General features: G+C 39.0%; 1 protein-coding gene across 1 annotated transcript; it reads left to right on the top strand.

Annotated features, from left to right (window-relative positions):
* The first annotated feature begins 234 nt into the window (after window positions 1-234).
* On the top strand, window positions 235-13,701 carry LOC110674371 (cuticle protein 21.3). The gene is made up of 5 exons (XM_021838649.1): window positions 235-485; window positions 10,505-10,734; window positions 11,583-11,620; window positions 12,537-12,750; window positions 13,101-13,701. The coding sequence occupies exons 1-5, from the start codon at window positions 474-476 to the stop codon at window positions 13,180-13,182; spliced, it is 576 nt and encodes a 191-aa protein (XP_021694341.1). The 5' UTR covers window positions 235-473; the 3' UTR covers window positions 13,183-13,701.
* The last annotated feature ends 1,171 nt before the right edge of the window (window positions 13,702-14,872 follow it).

The following is a 14,872-nucleotide window of genomic DNA, read 5'->3' as shown; positions in this document are numbered from 1 at the left end:
TTGCTCCATTGCTCAGAACCTTCTAAAAATCCCACCCCTAGCGCCAAAAACATCCCATTCCGTTCCGAATGACATTAAAACAGCTTTCGTTTGGGCGTCGTCGGTCGTTGCGACTCGCGAAAACTGCATCCAAGCAAGCTGGAGGGCCCAAATGCACCATCGCTTCACAGCTTGGCTTGCTTGGATGGATCACACCCTTCTAAACGGCTTTAACGAGACATGCAGCGTGATGCAGACCGAAAAAAAAAAACAACAACGACGATACAACATGTTTGCTGTGCAGCAGAATCAGCTTCGGCGAATAATTCTTCGATCTTGGAAAACGTGCGTTGGGGGACCGACCGCTAAGTCTTAGCTTAGAACCTCTCGTGACTGCGTATAAAAGAGAATTGCGCGCCTAGATTTAGCAACAGTTCTTAGCCGAAAGTGACTTAGTGATAACCCCGTGAGAAACAGACGAAACCGCGATCGAAATGGCCTTCAAGGTACGGATTTGGTGCAGTTGGAAGATTTTTGTGTATGGAAAAAGTAGGGGCTTTAAAATAGTTCAATACCAAGGGGTTTTGTGCAACACGAAATACAATGTCAAAACTGGAAATTTATCAAATGTGACAAACATAATATTATGAACACTTGGCGTATATTTATATGAGAACCCCTTTTACAAAGTTTGTGGAAACAAAGTTAGTGTTTTTGCGAGATACCTACTAGGTTGTATGTGTTATAAGTTTTTATGAAGTATGCCAAATAATTTGCTTAAAAAATCCTTTTAAAACTCCAGGGTGATAAAATTTTCATCCTCAAAAAAAATCATGGATCCGTCTGATAAGGAATATTATGAAAATACAATGGGTTTCATTGTAACAATATCATAGTTTTCAACAGGTTTACAATAGAACGGAATGTCAATCTAAATTAAGACCAAATTAATAGAACTCATGATACTTTTATTGGATGGTTTCAAGGCATTGTCCACACAGAAAATTTTTTTTGTTTTTGTACACAGAACCTTACCCAAAGTTTGACTAAATTGTACACTATATGTTTTGTTTTGTCTTTTTTATTAACGACACATTACACGTAAACCGTGCATTCGTGTCGGATATTTATACAAATTCGTTAATTAATTATTCTAAGCACCTAATTCAGGAATTTAGATCAAATTCAATCATTAATTTTCCTACACTTTCTCGATCTAGTAACTTTCCAGCCTAAATCGGGAGACTGTTTTCTGTCCAGTTCATTGCTAGATTCCTTGACCGCACCGAGTGTTTGCGTTCCTTCTTTCTCTTCGCTCGATGGTCTAGCCGACAGTCGCCGTTTCGTGGAGGTATACTGTACACTATAGGTTGTGTGATGTTTGAAATAGTTCAGCTATCGAATTAATTGTAATATTTTATTCAGCTATATTATTTACTAATTAAAATACTTTAAATGTTTAGTAGGTCGCTAAGAGTCATCCAATAATTGAAAGAAAATCGTCTGAACCTTTGGATTACGAAAGAAGAATAAGAAAAAGAAGAAGAAGAAGAAGAAGAAAGCTTCGTTTATCAAGGAATTTTCAGGGGTGATAAAAAAGGAAATTTGTGTAAATATTTTTCAATACATCATCTAGAAGTTTCATTTCGAAGTAGGTGCATGAATGTATATGAAAAAAATGTGCAATTAAGATGAAGATGAATCGAAGCCAAACCTCAAATTTTCAAGAGCATAAATCTGGAGAATCGAACACCCATTTGAGCTGAAAACTTAAGGCGGTACCATTTCAAGAAGCAAATCCCAAGAACCACTCCATATGGGCCTGTTCACAAATTTCATAACGCTGAAGGGGGTGGGTGGATATCCTCAAAATGTTACTGCTCATACAAAATTCGTAAAACATTCATACAAAATACGTTACGAAGGGGTGGGTGGGTATCAAAAATGATTATATTTGGCGTTATGAAATTTGTGAATGAACCCTATATCGATGCGAAAAATGTATCACTATGATTCTATATATGTAGTGCACAACCCAATACATTTTCAGCTTCATCGGTTCACTAAAACTCCAGATTTGCTTCCACAAAGTTTTGATGATGATTGTTAGAGTGAGACAAAAGATAGGGAAAATAACACGGTCTCACGTGTCACCTTAATCGAATGGTCACCACCATCGTTTTTTTATTGTTAAACACGACAGAGCGTGTTTCTGATACTACAGTGTTATTCCGTTTTTGGCAACAAAATCGAAATATTCAGTTGCCAAAAACGGAACCGTGCCAAAATAGGAATCCATTTTTTTTCCAATTTCAAGTATATTATTTGGATGTTATTATATAATCATTATGGATCCACATGATGTTCAGACTTTCAAATGGTCCAATTCGAAGCGGATTTCCGTAGGAGCGCGCTATGCTATAAATTTATAGACCTGTCATGTTAACTGTGACAGACGCTTTACACACATTTGATTGCTGAAGCATTTTCAGTGATGTTCTATAAGCTTTATGCATACTATTTGTATACATAGGCCATCTAAAAACAATAATCGCATAAATGACCTTTGTTCTAGAATTGGACAATTCTCGCATAACTTCTGATCTCGCCCTAAAAGCCATTGGTAACCGTGTGTGTAGCTCGTTGTTTCTGAGCATTTGAATGGATTTTCATGTTATTCAACAACGCTATGGGAAAGGAAGGATCATTATCTACCTGTCCGTGATGTTGGTTTTGATGCTTATTCTTTCTTTTGCTCAGAAACAACGAGCTACACACGTTGCTACCAATGGCTTTTAGGGCGTTATCTCAGAGTATGCGAGAATTCCATGAATGTACAAACACTATAATGTTTATTGAAACAGAATATTGACTAAGCATTCATTTGGATTTTCCACAGAAATATGGATGGAAAATTCCCCTAGAAATAATTGAAAAATGGTATAGAACAGTGATGCTCAGCATGCGGCCCACAAGTCGCTTAAGCACCCCAGGATCCTTAACTAAGGCCCACAATTTCTTAGAATTCACAAATAAGTTTCTCATCACTTCAATTTTAAATGAGTTTTAGAAGCTGAGCTTACATATTATAAATGAACCATATGAATCGTAGGATCCCGCTATTAAGCCCTTAAATCTCCATAAGAATCTTGTTAAGAATCCACAGAAATCCGCTAACACTCTGAAGTAGCTCGCCTAAAATCGACAGGATCTTGCATAGTGGTCATATAGGAATTGACATCTACCCAAGAGCTAGCTAGGAATTTCAAGGACATTGCTCAGAATTTCAAGATTCCGCTGCGATATTGCTAAAAATTCTGAAAAGTTCATAAGGACGCCTAAGACTACTAATAGCAATCTCTATATTACGCTGGAAACATGTTCAGAATCCTCAAGGTTTTGCTAGAAATGTTCAGAATACAATTAGAAAATCACAGCATTCCGCAAGAAATTTACAGGACTTCTGAGAAATTAGGAATTTACAAGGAATCGACAGATCGGGATCTCTTAAAGATCCCGCAAGAATCCTTTAATGCCCGATAGGAATACCCAGATTTCGCTCATTATTTTCAAGATTCCACTGAAAATTCTTAGAAAAACATAGGATCCCGTAATGATTCTCCAGAATACAGTTAGAAAACTCCTAGACCTAGCTGGTGATCTTTGATGGCATTAGTAACATTTTGATCTATGTGGCCCGCATGCTTAACCCTTCTACCGGCAGCTTACTTTTTTACCGCAAAATTCAAATTCAAATCGTTATAACTTTTTTGTTTTTCAATATTTTTGCACCATTTTTTCACAAGTTCTCAAACAACTCTTCTTGTTTAGGAATCCGTGTCGATATTCATTATTGGTGATCTGGTTTTAAAGTTATTCCGATGTTCCTTGGGGACCGACATTTTCCATATAAAATGTCTTTGGCGGCTATTTTGTTTTTGATCAATTTATCAAAAAAATAAAATATGGGCTATATAATGCCAGGTAATAAGGAGCTTCTCTGAAAAAATCATACAAATCGGTTCAGTATTCTTGGAGATATCTGAAAATTACGATATGATGTTTTTCGAAGTTTTTAAGATCTTTATTTGGCCAGCGTGGTTCCAGAAACTTAAATGGTCATTACTTAAAGACGGCTGCACGAAATTGCTTCATTTTTTCACAACATACTCTCATTAATGTATTGTTTCGAAGAGTGAACATCCGAATACGATTAAAATTCTGTAGCCTGAGAAATTAACGGGGGGTTCTAGTTACGGGTCGGTCCCCCAAGGAATTTTGGAATATCTTCAAAACCAGATGACCAATGATCAATATCGACACAGATCCTAAAACTAGAAGAATTTTTTGAGAGCTTGTGAAAAAGTGGTGCAAAAATATTAAAAAACAAAAAAGTTATAACGATTTGAATTTGAATTTTGCGGGAAAAAAAAGAAGCTGCCGGTAGAGGGGTTAATTAAAATCTTAATATGGTACGCATTATAGGGCAAGCGTACCATTAGTGGTGCACCTAAGGGAAAACTGCTAAAACATGGTGATAAAACCATGAATTATATGATTTTAAAGTATCATTCGATAGATCTCAAATCCTTCTATCACTCAAATGTATAAAAATCACGATTAATTTGAAATTTCCCTGCAAAAAGCCATGCACCAATAATAGGAACACTGTTCCTTTAGTGGAGGTATGTTTTAAGAATGGTTCCTTTAGTGGCGCAAACCATTGATTTCTTATGGGACCCTCCACTATGGGTACTGATGCACCACTATAGGTGCAAAGGAGCAAAAAAATTAAGCAAAATAATTGTTTTAAATAGTTTTACGGACATTATTCGATTACTTGTATCATTTTCACATCGTGCATCATGGAAAAATATCACATAATCATTTCTTAGTACGAAGCATGCCAAAACACACTACCTCCACTATTGGAGCTACCTCCACTAAGGGAGCGTTTGCCCTACTCCATCCTGAGCAACATTGGATCGTATCTTCAAATGTTTAACATTGTACAGAGTCTCTATCGTATTCATTGCACGCTTTAATTAGCTTATTTAAAATAAAGTGTAGTTTCGACTGTGTTTGCAATCAGCGTATAGAAGCAGCTGGTGGGTCATTTATTTATCCTGGTATTGTCAAAGAAATTCTAAAAAAGCTGAGAGACCCGACTTTTTGCTTGGTTTGCATCTATTGTGATGGATGCTTTTACATACGCTATACATGTAATTTCATAATAAAAGGAACAGTGAGCTGAAAAGGCGAGACGGAATTCATGATAGAAACTCATAGACTTTTTGTTGCTCTTGTGTCGATGCTTGTGCTTTGTTCAAAAGAGCTTTTCCAAATTAGAAAAAGAATGTGTATCACCTATCGGCATATTCAAGTGGGCTGGTCATACAGCGGGAATGCCTGAGAAAAGATATTGGAACTCTAGATGAGATACTCATAGAGATTAATTACTTTATGAAACGTTGCAAACACACGATCTTTTAGAAGTAAATAGGCGCGTACGGTTATACTACTCAAGTAACCATAAGCACTAATAATAAGCCCTTAATCAGCATCATAAATGCGTACATGCATTATAATAGCACCACAAATGCTTACACACCTTAAAACAGCACTTCCGCTGCATAGAAACCCTATTACAGCATCATTAATGCTTCTAAGCCTGATGCATACGGGCATTAAATAAGCACTATATTGGCTCTATATTCGCATACAGGGCTTGTTTAAATGCCATCCAGTGTTTTGACAGATATACCACGTGCTTTGTGTTTGCATGTTGTGGTGAGAGGGAGTCAAACATAAGTCTTCTCACTACTACAATTGCAGTTTTTATGACGGGGAAAAGTGGTGGTTTAAATTGGTCACTTTTCTTTCCAATACTATTCATCTAATGTGGGCGAAGGAGCAAAGGAGCAGAACTTCAACAACTCAACAATACAGGTGTCGCAGGTTCGAGACGCAAAATGAGGAATTTCATCATCATAAAACAAGGATCAATATGTGGCAATTTCAAGTCCTTAAAAGGATGAAAACCACCAAAATGAATAAGTCTGATACGGAGAAGTACTATCTCAATCATTTTATAACATTTTGCATACTATTCGAGGTTTCCGTTTTCATTCATTTATTTATTTACCTCGTGTACCAGCTGCTTGGCCGCATACGCGAAAGCTCTCTGGCTGCGTACGCGAAAGCACAAAATATTCGCCCGAAAAACCTGGCGAAAACAACTGACATTTCTCACGTGGTCTTATATCAGCACTAGTGATGCCGAGAAGCACGGTTATATCTTCGCATTATAATGGCACGCTATTTCGCCTTTTCTGGCATTATAATAGCATTATATGCGTATACAGAACTGACAAGCCTCAAATGATTACCCTATATGCGCATATAATGCTGTTACCGTGCCGCATTATCGTGCTTACTGGTTACTTGGGTAGCAGTTGATGCAATTTGGGGAAATATCAACAAAAATCCAGGTTTTTAAAAGCGCTAATGGCTGCTGAAAACAGGCTCAATTTCTGGTAGGGATAAGTCGATTTGACGTTTAGCTTGGGTCATTTTCTGTTGAACGGACCCAAGTCAAATGTCAAATCGTTTGATCCCTACCAGAAAGCGAGCCTGTTTGCGGCAGCCATTGGCGCTCGTAAAAAGCTGGATTGAGCTCTGGAATGCGATAAGCGTGAAGCTGACTTGCTTTTCAAATGACTAACACAAAAGAAACACAGATATTTGCAAAAGTTTACAAATTTCAATGATTTTCAAAAATGTTGCCAAAAACGGATCTATTTTGTTGCCAAAATCGGGGGGTGCCAAAAACGGAGCATGCCAAAAACGGAATCCCACTGTAATTTGCTACAAATTTCCCACTCAAATAACGGCCATTTGTAAATTTTAATTTAAAATCTGAACGAACCTTGACGTTCACTTAGTCGACAAAAACACTACAAGGTTTTTATTTTTTAATCGTGGAGTCGTTACGGTTGTTTTTATACTCCACTTCACTGTGACGTCACGCATCAATTTTGACAGGTACTGGTCCTGTTGTTTACAGTTTGGACTTAGTCCTTTTTTCGAATCATTCTTAATTTCGTGAAAGTTTGCTGCGAGGAGAGGTCAAATCCCCTGCAGATACCCACGGATCGTTTTGTTCTATCTTCCTACCGTGGAAAATCGTCACCATCAGCATGCTGGTGATAGAAATGCGAAGATGAAAAAATTATGGAAAAAACGACTAAGTCCGAAACGTAAACAACAGGACCAGCAGATGTCAAATAAGTGAGGTTAGGCTCGTCATATGCAGCGCTCTATTAGGCTGTGAGCGCTATAAAGTTTTTTAACTTTGACTGCGAGCTTTGTTTTCAAGTCTCTCGTTAGCGAGAGCAAGACAGCACCAACACAGGGCTCATATTAAAAGTCAAGAGAACAAAAGATTAAGCGCCATCCCACACTTATAACCGCACTTACAATGTGCGCAATGCGCTATAATTTATTACTAGTTTCTATCTGTCTCTCTTTCATTCTGCTGGGAATTTTCATGCAATTTTTCAATTCGCCTGGGTTGAAGCATCGTTAAGCTTCAACCCAGTCAAAATGACAGTTAGTGTAAAAAATCACAGCAGAATGAAAGAGAGGCATATAGAAAATAGTCATTATTGCATTAACTTTAGTAATTCAGTGACTATTTTTATTTCTGAGTGTTCACATAGTCGACAAAAACGCCACAGGTTCTCAACTTTTTAACACTGGGTGTGACAAAGTAATAAAAATCAGAAAAAAAGATTTTTGGCCATAAACCAAAGAAAAGTCTCTGGCATAAACTTAAGCGTACTAAAATTGGAACAGTGCTTTAGAACTCTTTTGCAAGAGTTCTACCTGGTGGTAGTGGCTTAAAATTGTATACATTTAGCAAGCACTACGAGTTTCCTTAGAAATAGAAACAACTTATGCAAGGAAACAAATGTGGACAAATTGTGTAGTCTTCGTAACAGATGTTCCAACTATCATGGCACTTAATTATGGTTCATATTATGATGATAGGTAAGATAAATGTTCAAATTCTGAAAAAACACGTGGATTTCATTCGTTAGGTCTGTTTTTATGCAAAACGCAATGTTTAAAACTTGTCTGACATTAGGCTCTTGTTGTGTTCACATCTTTGGAACTGATCGAAAGAATCATAAGACAGTGTTATGCAAAGATCTGAAAGCAGGGTATACAACGATACGCTTAGTTAAACATGGCTTCGAAGATGTGTTTTAAGATCAAAAGTATTGCAATATACTTCGTTTTTATGATAGAATAATGCTTAAAAACCTTTATATGAATTTAGTACAAATATTAATCTATTCATTTCACCTGAATTTATTCAAAAGCCTGATAATCATTAGATAAAACAGAGTTATTTTGTGGGGGGACAACTTTTGAAACTTAAAATAGTTCTTATCAAAAACAAAGAAAACGTAAACTTCATCCGTATATTCTCTACGCCACCATCGAAATGTATTCCTGTAAAACCGTAGTGGACTGCTAAGAGATAAAAAAGGCTACAAGAAATCATGGATAGTATTCACGTGGAGAAATGGATTGTCCATGTGAAGAAAATGTTGTTCACGCTCAACAAAACTGTTTGTCATTTGAAGGCTAACATAACAAACAATTGGGTTGCATTCAACTCGAAATATTTGTTAGTCCTTCAATCTTGATTGTTGTTATGGAAAAAGAACGAATTCGTAGTTTTAATAATCATTTTGTTTTCTTGACAATCATATTTGCTAAATCAACTATCTTGTTCATTTGTCTGAAGTTATATTAGAATTACAGGCGGGTTTTTCTTATTTCTGAGTGAAAGAAAAATTACTAAAACTCTCACCGTTCAGCGAATACCTAACGGATTTCATTTTTTTTTGGCAGTATACTCGTACACATATCTAGTTTCTAAAAGTGGTCAAAGAATCTCGGGAATGTCCCTGCAGCCGGAGTTATTGTGGTGAATCACTGGGTCAGGTCGGGTGACAAGGGTTTTGTGCTTCTGTGCCCCTGGAGTCAGGCAAATTTCTGTTCACAGATAACTGGCCACTATATCAAGAAGTTTTAAGAAAAACGCATCAGCGTAAACCTTCGTAATCGATTAAATTGAATAATAGGGTCCTAAAGCCCTGTCCCGATTTTAGTGCCAAACGCTTAAGTTTGGTTTAAGTCCGAAAAACATTTTTTTATGTTTTTTTTTGATTTTGTCACACCCCTTGGCTTAAACTCAAATTTTGGGTGAATTTTGTTTTCCGTGTCTTTTCCGAAATGTCAGATAGGAACAACCCCAGTGTTAAAACTAAAACCGCTGTGGTGTTTTTGTCGACTAAGTGAACGTCAAACGTGATCTCAAGTGTCAAGGTTCATTTATGGACCCAATTTTAAAATTAATGTTTAAACATGATATAGCCGTTATTTGAGCGGGGAAAATTGCTAAAGTAGTTGAAGTAAGTGTTGTTGAATAAAAACAAGATTTTATCAAATATTTTAGGACCCAATTATGCCAACTGCATATGATCCTACAAATGACCATTTTCGGGTCCCCGAAATGCCTCAAATTTATGATAAAGTACACAATTTGTATCTTGACATCTGTGTCAAGCTTATGGGAACGCATTTTAGTGATGCGATCTATACTTTTAGAGATTTGAAACGGTTTAATACCTAACAAATCTAGAGACGGTTCTTCAGGACATCAAGCCCGAGTGGCCGCATCTGGTACACTTTAAACAGTGCAAAACTATTCATTTATAATGTTGAATATCAGATCTTAATGATATATGCAAAATAAAATGGGTGCCATTGGAAATAAATAAAGATAACTTGGCATGTCCCAAAAAATCGCATTTTTCTACCCGACTTGACCCACCACAATAACTCCGGCTACAGGAGTATTCCCGAGTTCCTTCGGCCATTTCTAGAAACTAGATATGTGGGCCAGTATACCGACAAAATATTATTTGAATCCGTTAAGTATTCGCTGAGTGGTAAGGGTTTTATTATTTTTGTTCTTGCTCAGACCCCGTGTAAATAAGCATTCATTTTTGCTATACCAGTACAGTCAACCTTCGTTCGTTGCACTAAACCTGTAGCCCACTTAGTGAAAGACTTTCACTAATCGGGCTGAGTTTCGAGCTGTCAAATAACGTAGAACAAAAGAAAAACAAAGCTACCAACATTGATAAATTGCGTCTTGTGTCAGAAAATGACGTTTGCCTTCGTTTTAAGTGGGCTATAGCCCAACTAACGGGAGCCCAATTAAAACGTAGCCCACTTAAAGATAGTGCAACGAACGAAATTCGACTGTAACAACTTCAAACTATTTTAGGCCCCTTTCACGCAGAATGAAATTTGTAACTAGTATAAGAAATTCAAACCACGATTTTTGAGCTCCTTGAAAGCTACGCTCATGGTTGGAAGCTTTTTGTGTATTTTGTATGAATCGCGAATGATTTGGTGGTATCTCTCCGTTTCTGCCCAACAGTTTGTCATCCTGGCCGCCGCCCTGGTTGCGTGCGTTGCTGCCGCCGGCCCAGCCGCCTACTCGATTGCCGCCCCCAGCGCGGATTACCACTCGGTCGGAGCAAGCCATGAGCACACCGTCAAGGGACTGTACGGCCAAAATGTCCTCTCGCAGTACTCCAAGGCCGTGGATTCGGCCCATTCGTCGGTCCGCGTGCACAACTCTCGGCTGACCAACGACGGATACGCTTACGCTCCGCATTACGCCGCCGCCGCCGCCTATCCAGCTGGTGAGTCCTTATTCGGCTTCAGGGGAAGCACGTTGTCTCGTTAAAATCGCATTTAGCTGAACCGTGGCGAACTTTTCCCTATGCGCTGACGGCGCTCTTAACCCGTAAAGTGCCATATGACGAACCTCCAAAAGAGTTCCAAGGTTCTAATCAATATACCAAACCAAACCAAGTACCAAACATTTAAGCTTAGATCAGAAACTCATATTTAATCAAGCTTTAAATGTTCTGTTAATTTTCAAAATGCTTGTTGTCAGCTCTAACCAATTGTCGAAACGTGAGTTTCTCGAAATTCGAGCCTACCACTGTTACCATTCCCCGCACTGGTTTTTAGTGAAGGCGAATAGTCATTCTAGCTATTGGCCCTCCCCGTTTTTGGAAGATAAAACTATAAACCTTCACTAACAGCCAACGATTTCGAAAATCAGTTGGATCATTGCTGAGAACAAGCATTTGGAAAATTATCGGATCACCCTGGCTCTTCACGGGTTAACTATCACGTTAACATCATCCATATCCTGTTCCGGCGCGGTGAAGCGTTGAATGGACGTGTCTTTATTACTAACCCCCCATTCAGGAGCAGCTTCCCGGATAAGCGCTTCAGTTTGACAGCTTCGCCGTTTTCTTTTGAATGCATCCAAGTAGTCATCTCCTATCATGGAGGATGGGTGTCCCTTGGCAACGGAAGGGCGTGTTCTTTTAGATCGGGTTGAACACAGTGAAATGCGATTTTCTCATCTTTGTTCGACGGGAAGCGAACTAACTTTTGGTTTTTTATCTGTTCTCACCTCAACTTGCTACAGCTCACATTGCCGCCCCAGCCATCCGTTATGCTGCCCCAGCTCTCGGTAAGTAGCTAGTTCTTTCATCGCTCATCTTTTTGGTGAAAGAATATTTGTATGCTCTGTGTTTGTGTGGAAGCGTTCAAAGGAAACTTTTTTCACCGGTTCAGTCTGAGATATAGTGATGAAGAGTGAGGCAAACTGAAAGAAAGATCGTTAATCTAGAGTGTCTATAAACAAGAGTGACGTCATGTTCCAATTGTGACTAGTCTCCTGCCCCATTGGAACGCGGATTTCTTTGGAAATGACAGTTTGCCGCTGTTTCAATTTTATTATTGTCGCCACTCTTATTTAGGCTGTGAACCGTTTCACCAGTTCGTTTAACTTTTAGTTAAAATTTGACATTTCAATAGTTATTTTCCCCTCACATGGTTAAATTGAACATCGCAGTCGACCCATTTGAGCTTTGACAGTCGAGTAGTTATTTCAGAACAAAGTTGACAGATGGTTAGTTATTCTCAAATTCACGGGAGCAAAAAATAACTTTCGAACTGTCAAGTTTAACCATGCTCCAGAGCAGGGTTATTTCTAACCGGAGGGGAAATAACTATCGAGCTGTCAAATTTTAACTAAAAGTTAAACGAACTGGTGAAACGGTTCACAGCCTTAAATCCTTTCTGCTTTAATCGACCCAATTAACCATGGTGCCAAATACGAAATAAACACCGCCATGTTCCTTGCAGTTTCCCAAAATTTTATTGCACATAAGTAGAACGCCATGTAGAAAAAAATGTAGAACGCCATAAAAATTGTACTGCGATCTGTCAAACTTGGTTTGATAGTCAACTACAACGGACATGAAAGTCTTTCGTCTTTGTACTTAGTATTGTTTGTGACGAAAAGAAACCCTACCATTAAAATCCGTCAATTAACTGACAGGAACCCTATTATAACAAAACTCCCTTCTACCATTCCATTGCAGCCCACCCTGCCGTGCATTACGCCGCCCCAGCTGTCCACTACCCAGCCGCCCCTGTCGTTAAGGCCGCCTATCCCGCCTACGGACACGCCGCTGCTTACGGACATGCCGCTGCTTACGGTCACGCTGCCTACCCTGCCTACGGCCATGCCGCTTACCCAGCCGCCTATGGACACCCATTGGTCCGCCCTGCCATCGCCGCCCCTCTGGCTTACAAGTAAGTTCCTGCCCTTTTCAAGTGATCTTGGCAGTAGATAATGGCTGGCTTGCTCTATGGCTAACTCTTCTTCAGCTTTAAAATTGAAAGCTTGCTTGCTTTGATCTGTGTGGAATCTATATCCTGCGTTTTACGAATAAGTCCACTACAGTCAAGATTTGCTGATCGATGTCATCTATCAACTGTCAAATGGCACCAATCAAACATCAAATCGTCTCATTCCTGTCAGAAAGCGAACTTGATTCTGGCGGCCTTTACCAATCGTGAAACGCAGAATTCTCCATCATACATCGATTTCACGAAATTAAAAATTAATCCAACCCATTCTTTCCTACGTTCCTTCTCAAAAGGGCTCCACTGGCCGCTGCCCCAATTGCCCATCCCGGATCCGTCGTCCAGTTTGCCGGCCTTGGTGCCCATTACGCTTGGTAATCGATTTCAACCTCCACGAAGAACCACCGCGCCGCGCCCTTAGACCGATTTCACCGCTCTTCAGAATCGAACAAACACACACCAGAAGTACACACAGTCAAGGAACCGGGGTCACTCAAACGAGAGCCACCCCACTAATATTAATTGTACATACTGCCCAACGCAGACGACGAGGCTAGGTTAAGCATGGAATAACCGCAAAACGGACTGAGATTTTCCCTCCGTGCCTCGCACGGATCCGGGGAAAATCCTCTAGTTTAGAGCACATAGGGAATTGTCTTACTTTTCCGCTATTCTTTGCACGGAAACTCCACTTTTGGGAGGCGAAACAATAGCACTTTGCCAGCAAAGTGAAAGAGTGCGCTTTCTCCTGCACAGAAAGGTTGTAAATATTTATTTATACACCCCCTCCCCCCTCTGGACTCAACTCCCTCTATGTTTCAAACTTTGTACCAACAGAAGAGAATAGGATAAGTTCAATAGAAAATTGCTATAAAAATAAATGAAGAAAAAAATTCAGATTATATTTGGCTTATAAATCACTTGGAATTATTGTCCCGTTACTAAATGCTGCAGTAAACTGAATTTGAAGAAACTCTTCCCTAAGACTGGTAACGATTGAGTGTCTTAAAAATTGGAACTTTAGAGACCTTACCCCAAGAAGAGGAGATCAAACATAAATCAGGATTAACAAGCACATTTTACTGCTGTTGTAAGGTTTTGAAGTTTACAACGACGAAACACGGGACCAAAATGTACAAATTGAAATTGAAACTGCGAAAAGAAACCATGTGTTTCGGTGGGGATTGAACCCACAACTCCCTATTCGCTAGATGGGCGCTTCAACCTACAAGCTGCGGAGCCCCTTGAGAGACCCCGATGCTCGGAAGTTAACTGTACTCGAATACCCCTAAGCACATGGTATCATCATTTCACAATCTAAACTTCCTTTCGATATATGAGATGAACATTTGACACATACATCGTCGTTTACATGGAGACATCAAAGCGGGAGAGATGTTATTTTCAGACATCGGCATCGTGACCTTAGGCCGGAATTGCCTAGAACTTAACAATTAAGTAACTGTCCCGACCAGTGGATAACAACAGAGTTGTAACAGATTTAGTTACTCAGTTAGGCCATTTTTCTAACAAAATATGTTATACACCCCAACCTCTTTATACGATCGTTATCGGGGGGTCGTAAAAAAAATCGGTCGTAAAAAAATCAGGGTTATAATTATGTTATTGAAAAATGCAACGTCTATATGCGGAAATACTGATTCGACATATTCGGCAAAGTTGAAGCATGGGTTGAGAACTTTCCAAAATGGCCGTTCAAGTTTTCATATTTTGGTGATAGATGGCAACACTGCTCGATTGTTATCAAAAGAGCCAATTTTATGGGGGTGTGATATGCAAATACCAAAAAAATTCAAAGATGACGGTACCGAATGTTGACCAAAGTTGAAGGAAGTGTTGCGTGCTATACAGTCGGCCGAATCACAAATGTTCATGTGGCTGGCAGCACTGTTCAAGAAGAATAAAGAAAAGATCAAAACCATAAAACTTGAGCGGAACAGAAAAATAGAATGCTTAGCAACATAGCAATACTCTTCAACTGTAATCCAGTTTTTCATGAAGGGTTCAAATTTTTTTTCGTAGCTGGCAACACTGCTTAAGTGAAATT

This window comes from Aedes aegypti, chromosome 1 (genome assembly GCF_002204515.2).
Source record: "Aedes aegypti strain LVP_AGWG chromosome 1, AaegL5.0 Primary Assembly, whole genome shotgun sequence".
In the NCBI taxonomy this organism is placed as follows: domain Eukaryota; kingdom Metazoa; phylum Arthropoda; class Insecta; order Diptera; family Culicidae; genus Aedes; species Aedes aegypti.
This window is presented reverse-complemented; position numbering and strand designations above follow the sequence as displayed.

Coding starts and splice junctions, on each gene's coding strand:
- LOC110674371 (XM_021838649.1), top strand. Junction 10,735..11,582: donor ACCAACGACGGATACGCTTA/CGCTCCGCATTA, acceptor TACAGCTCACAT/TGCCGCCCCAGCCATCCGTT. Junction 11,621..12,536: donor TTATGCTGCCCCAGCTCTCG/GTAAGTAGCTAG, acceptor ATTCCATTGCAG/CCCACCCTGCCGTGCATTAC.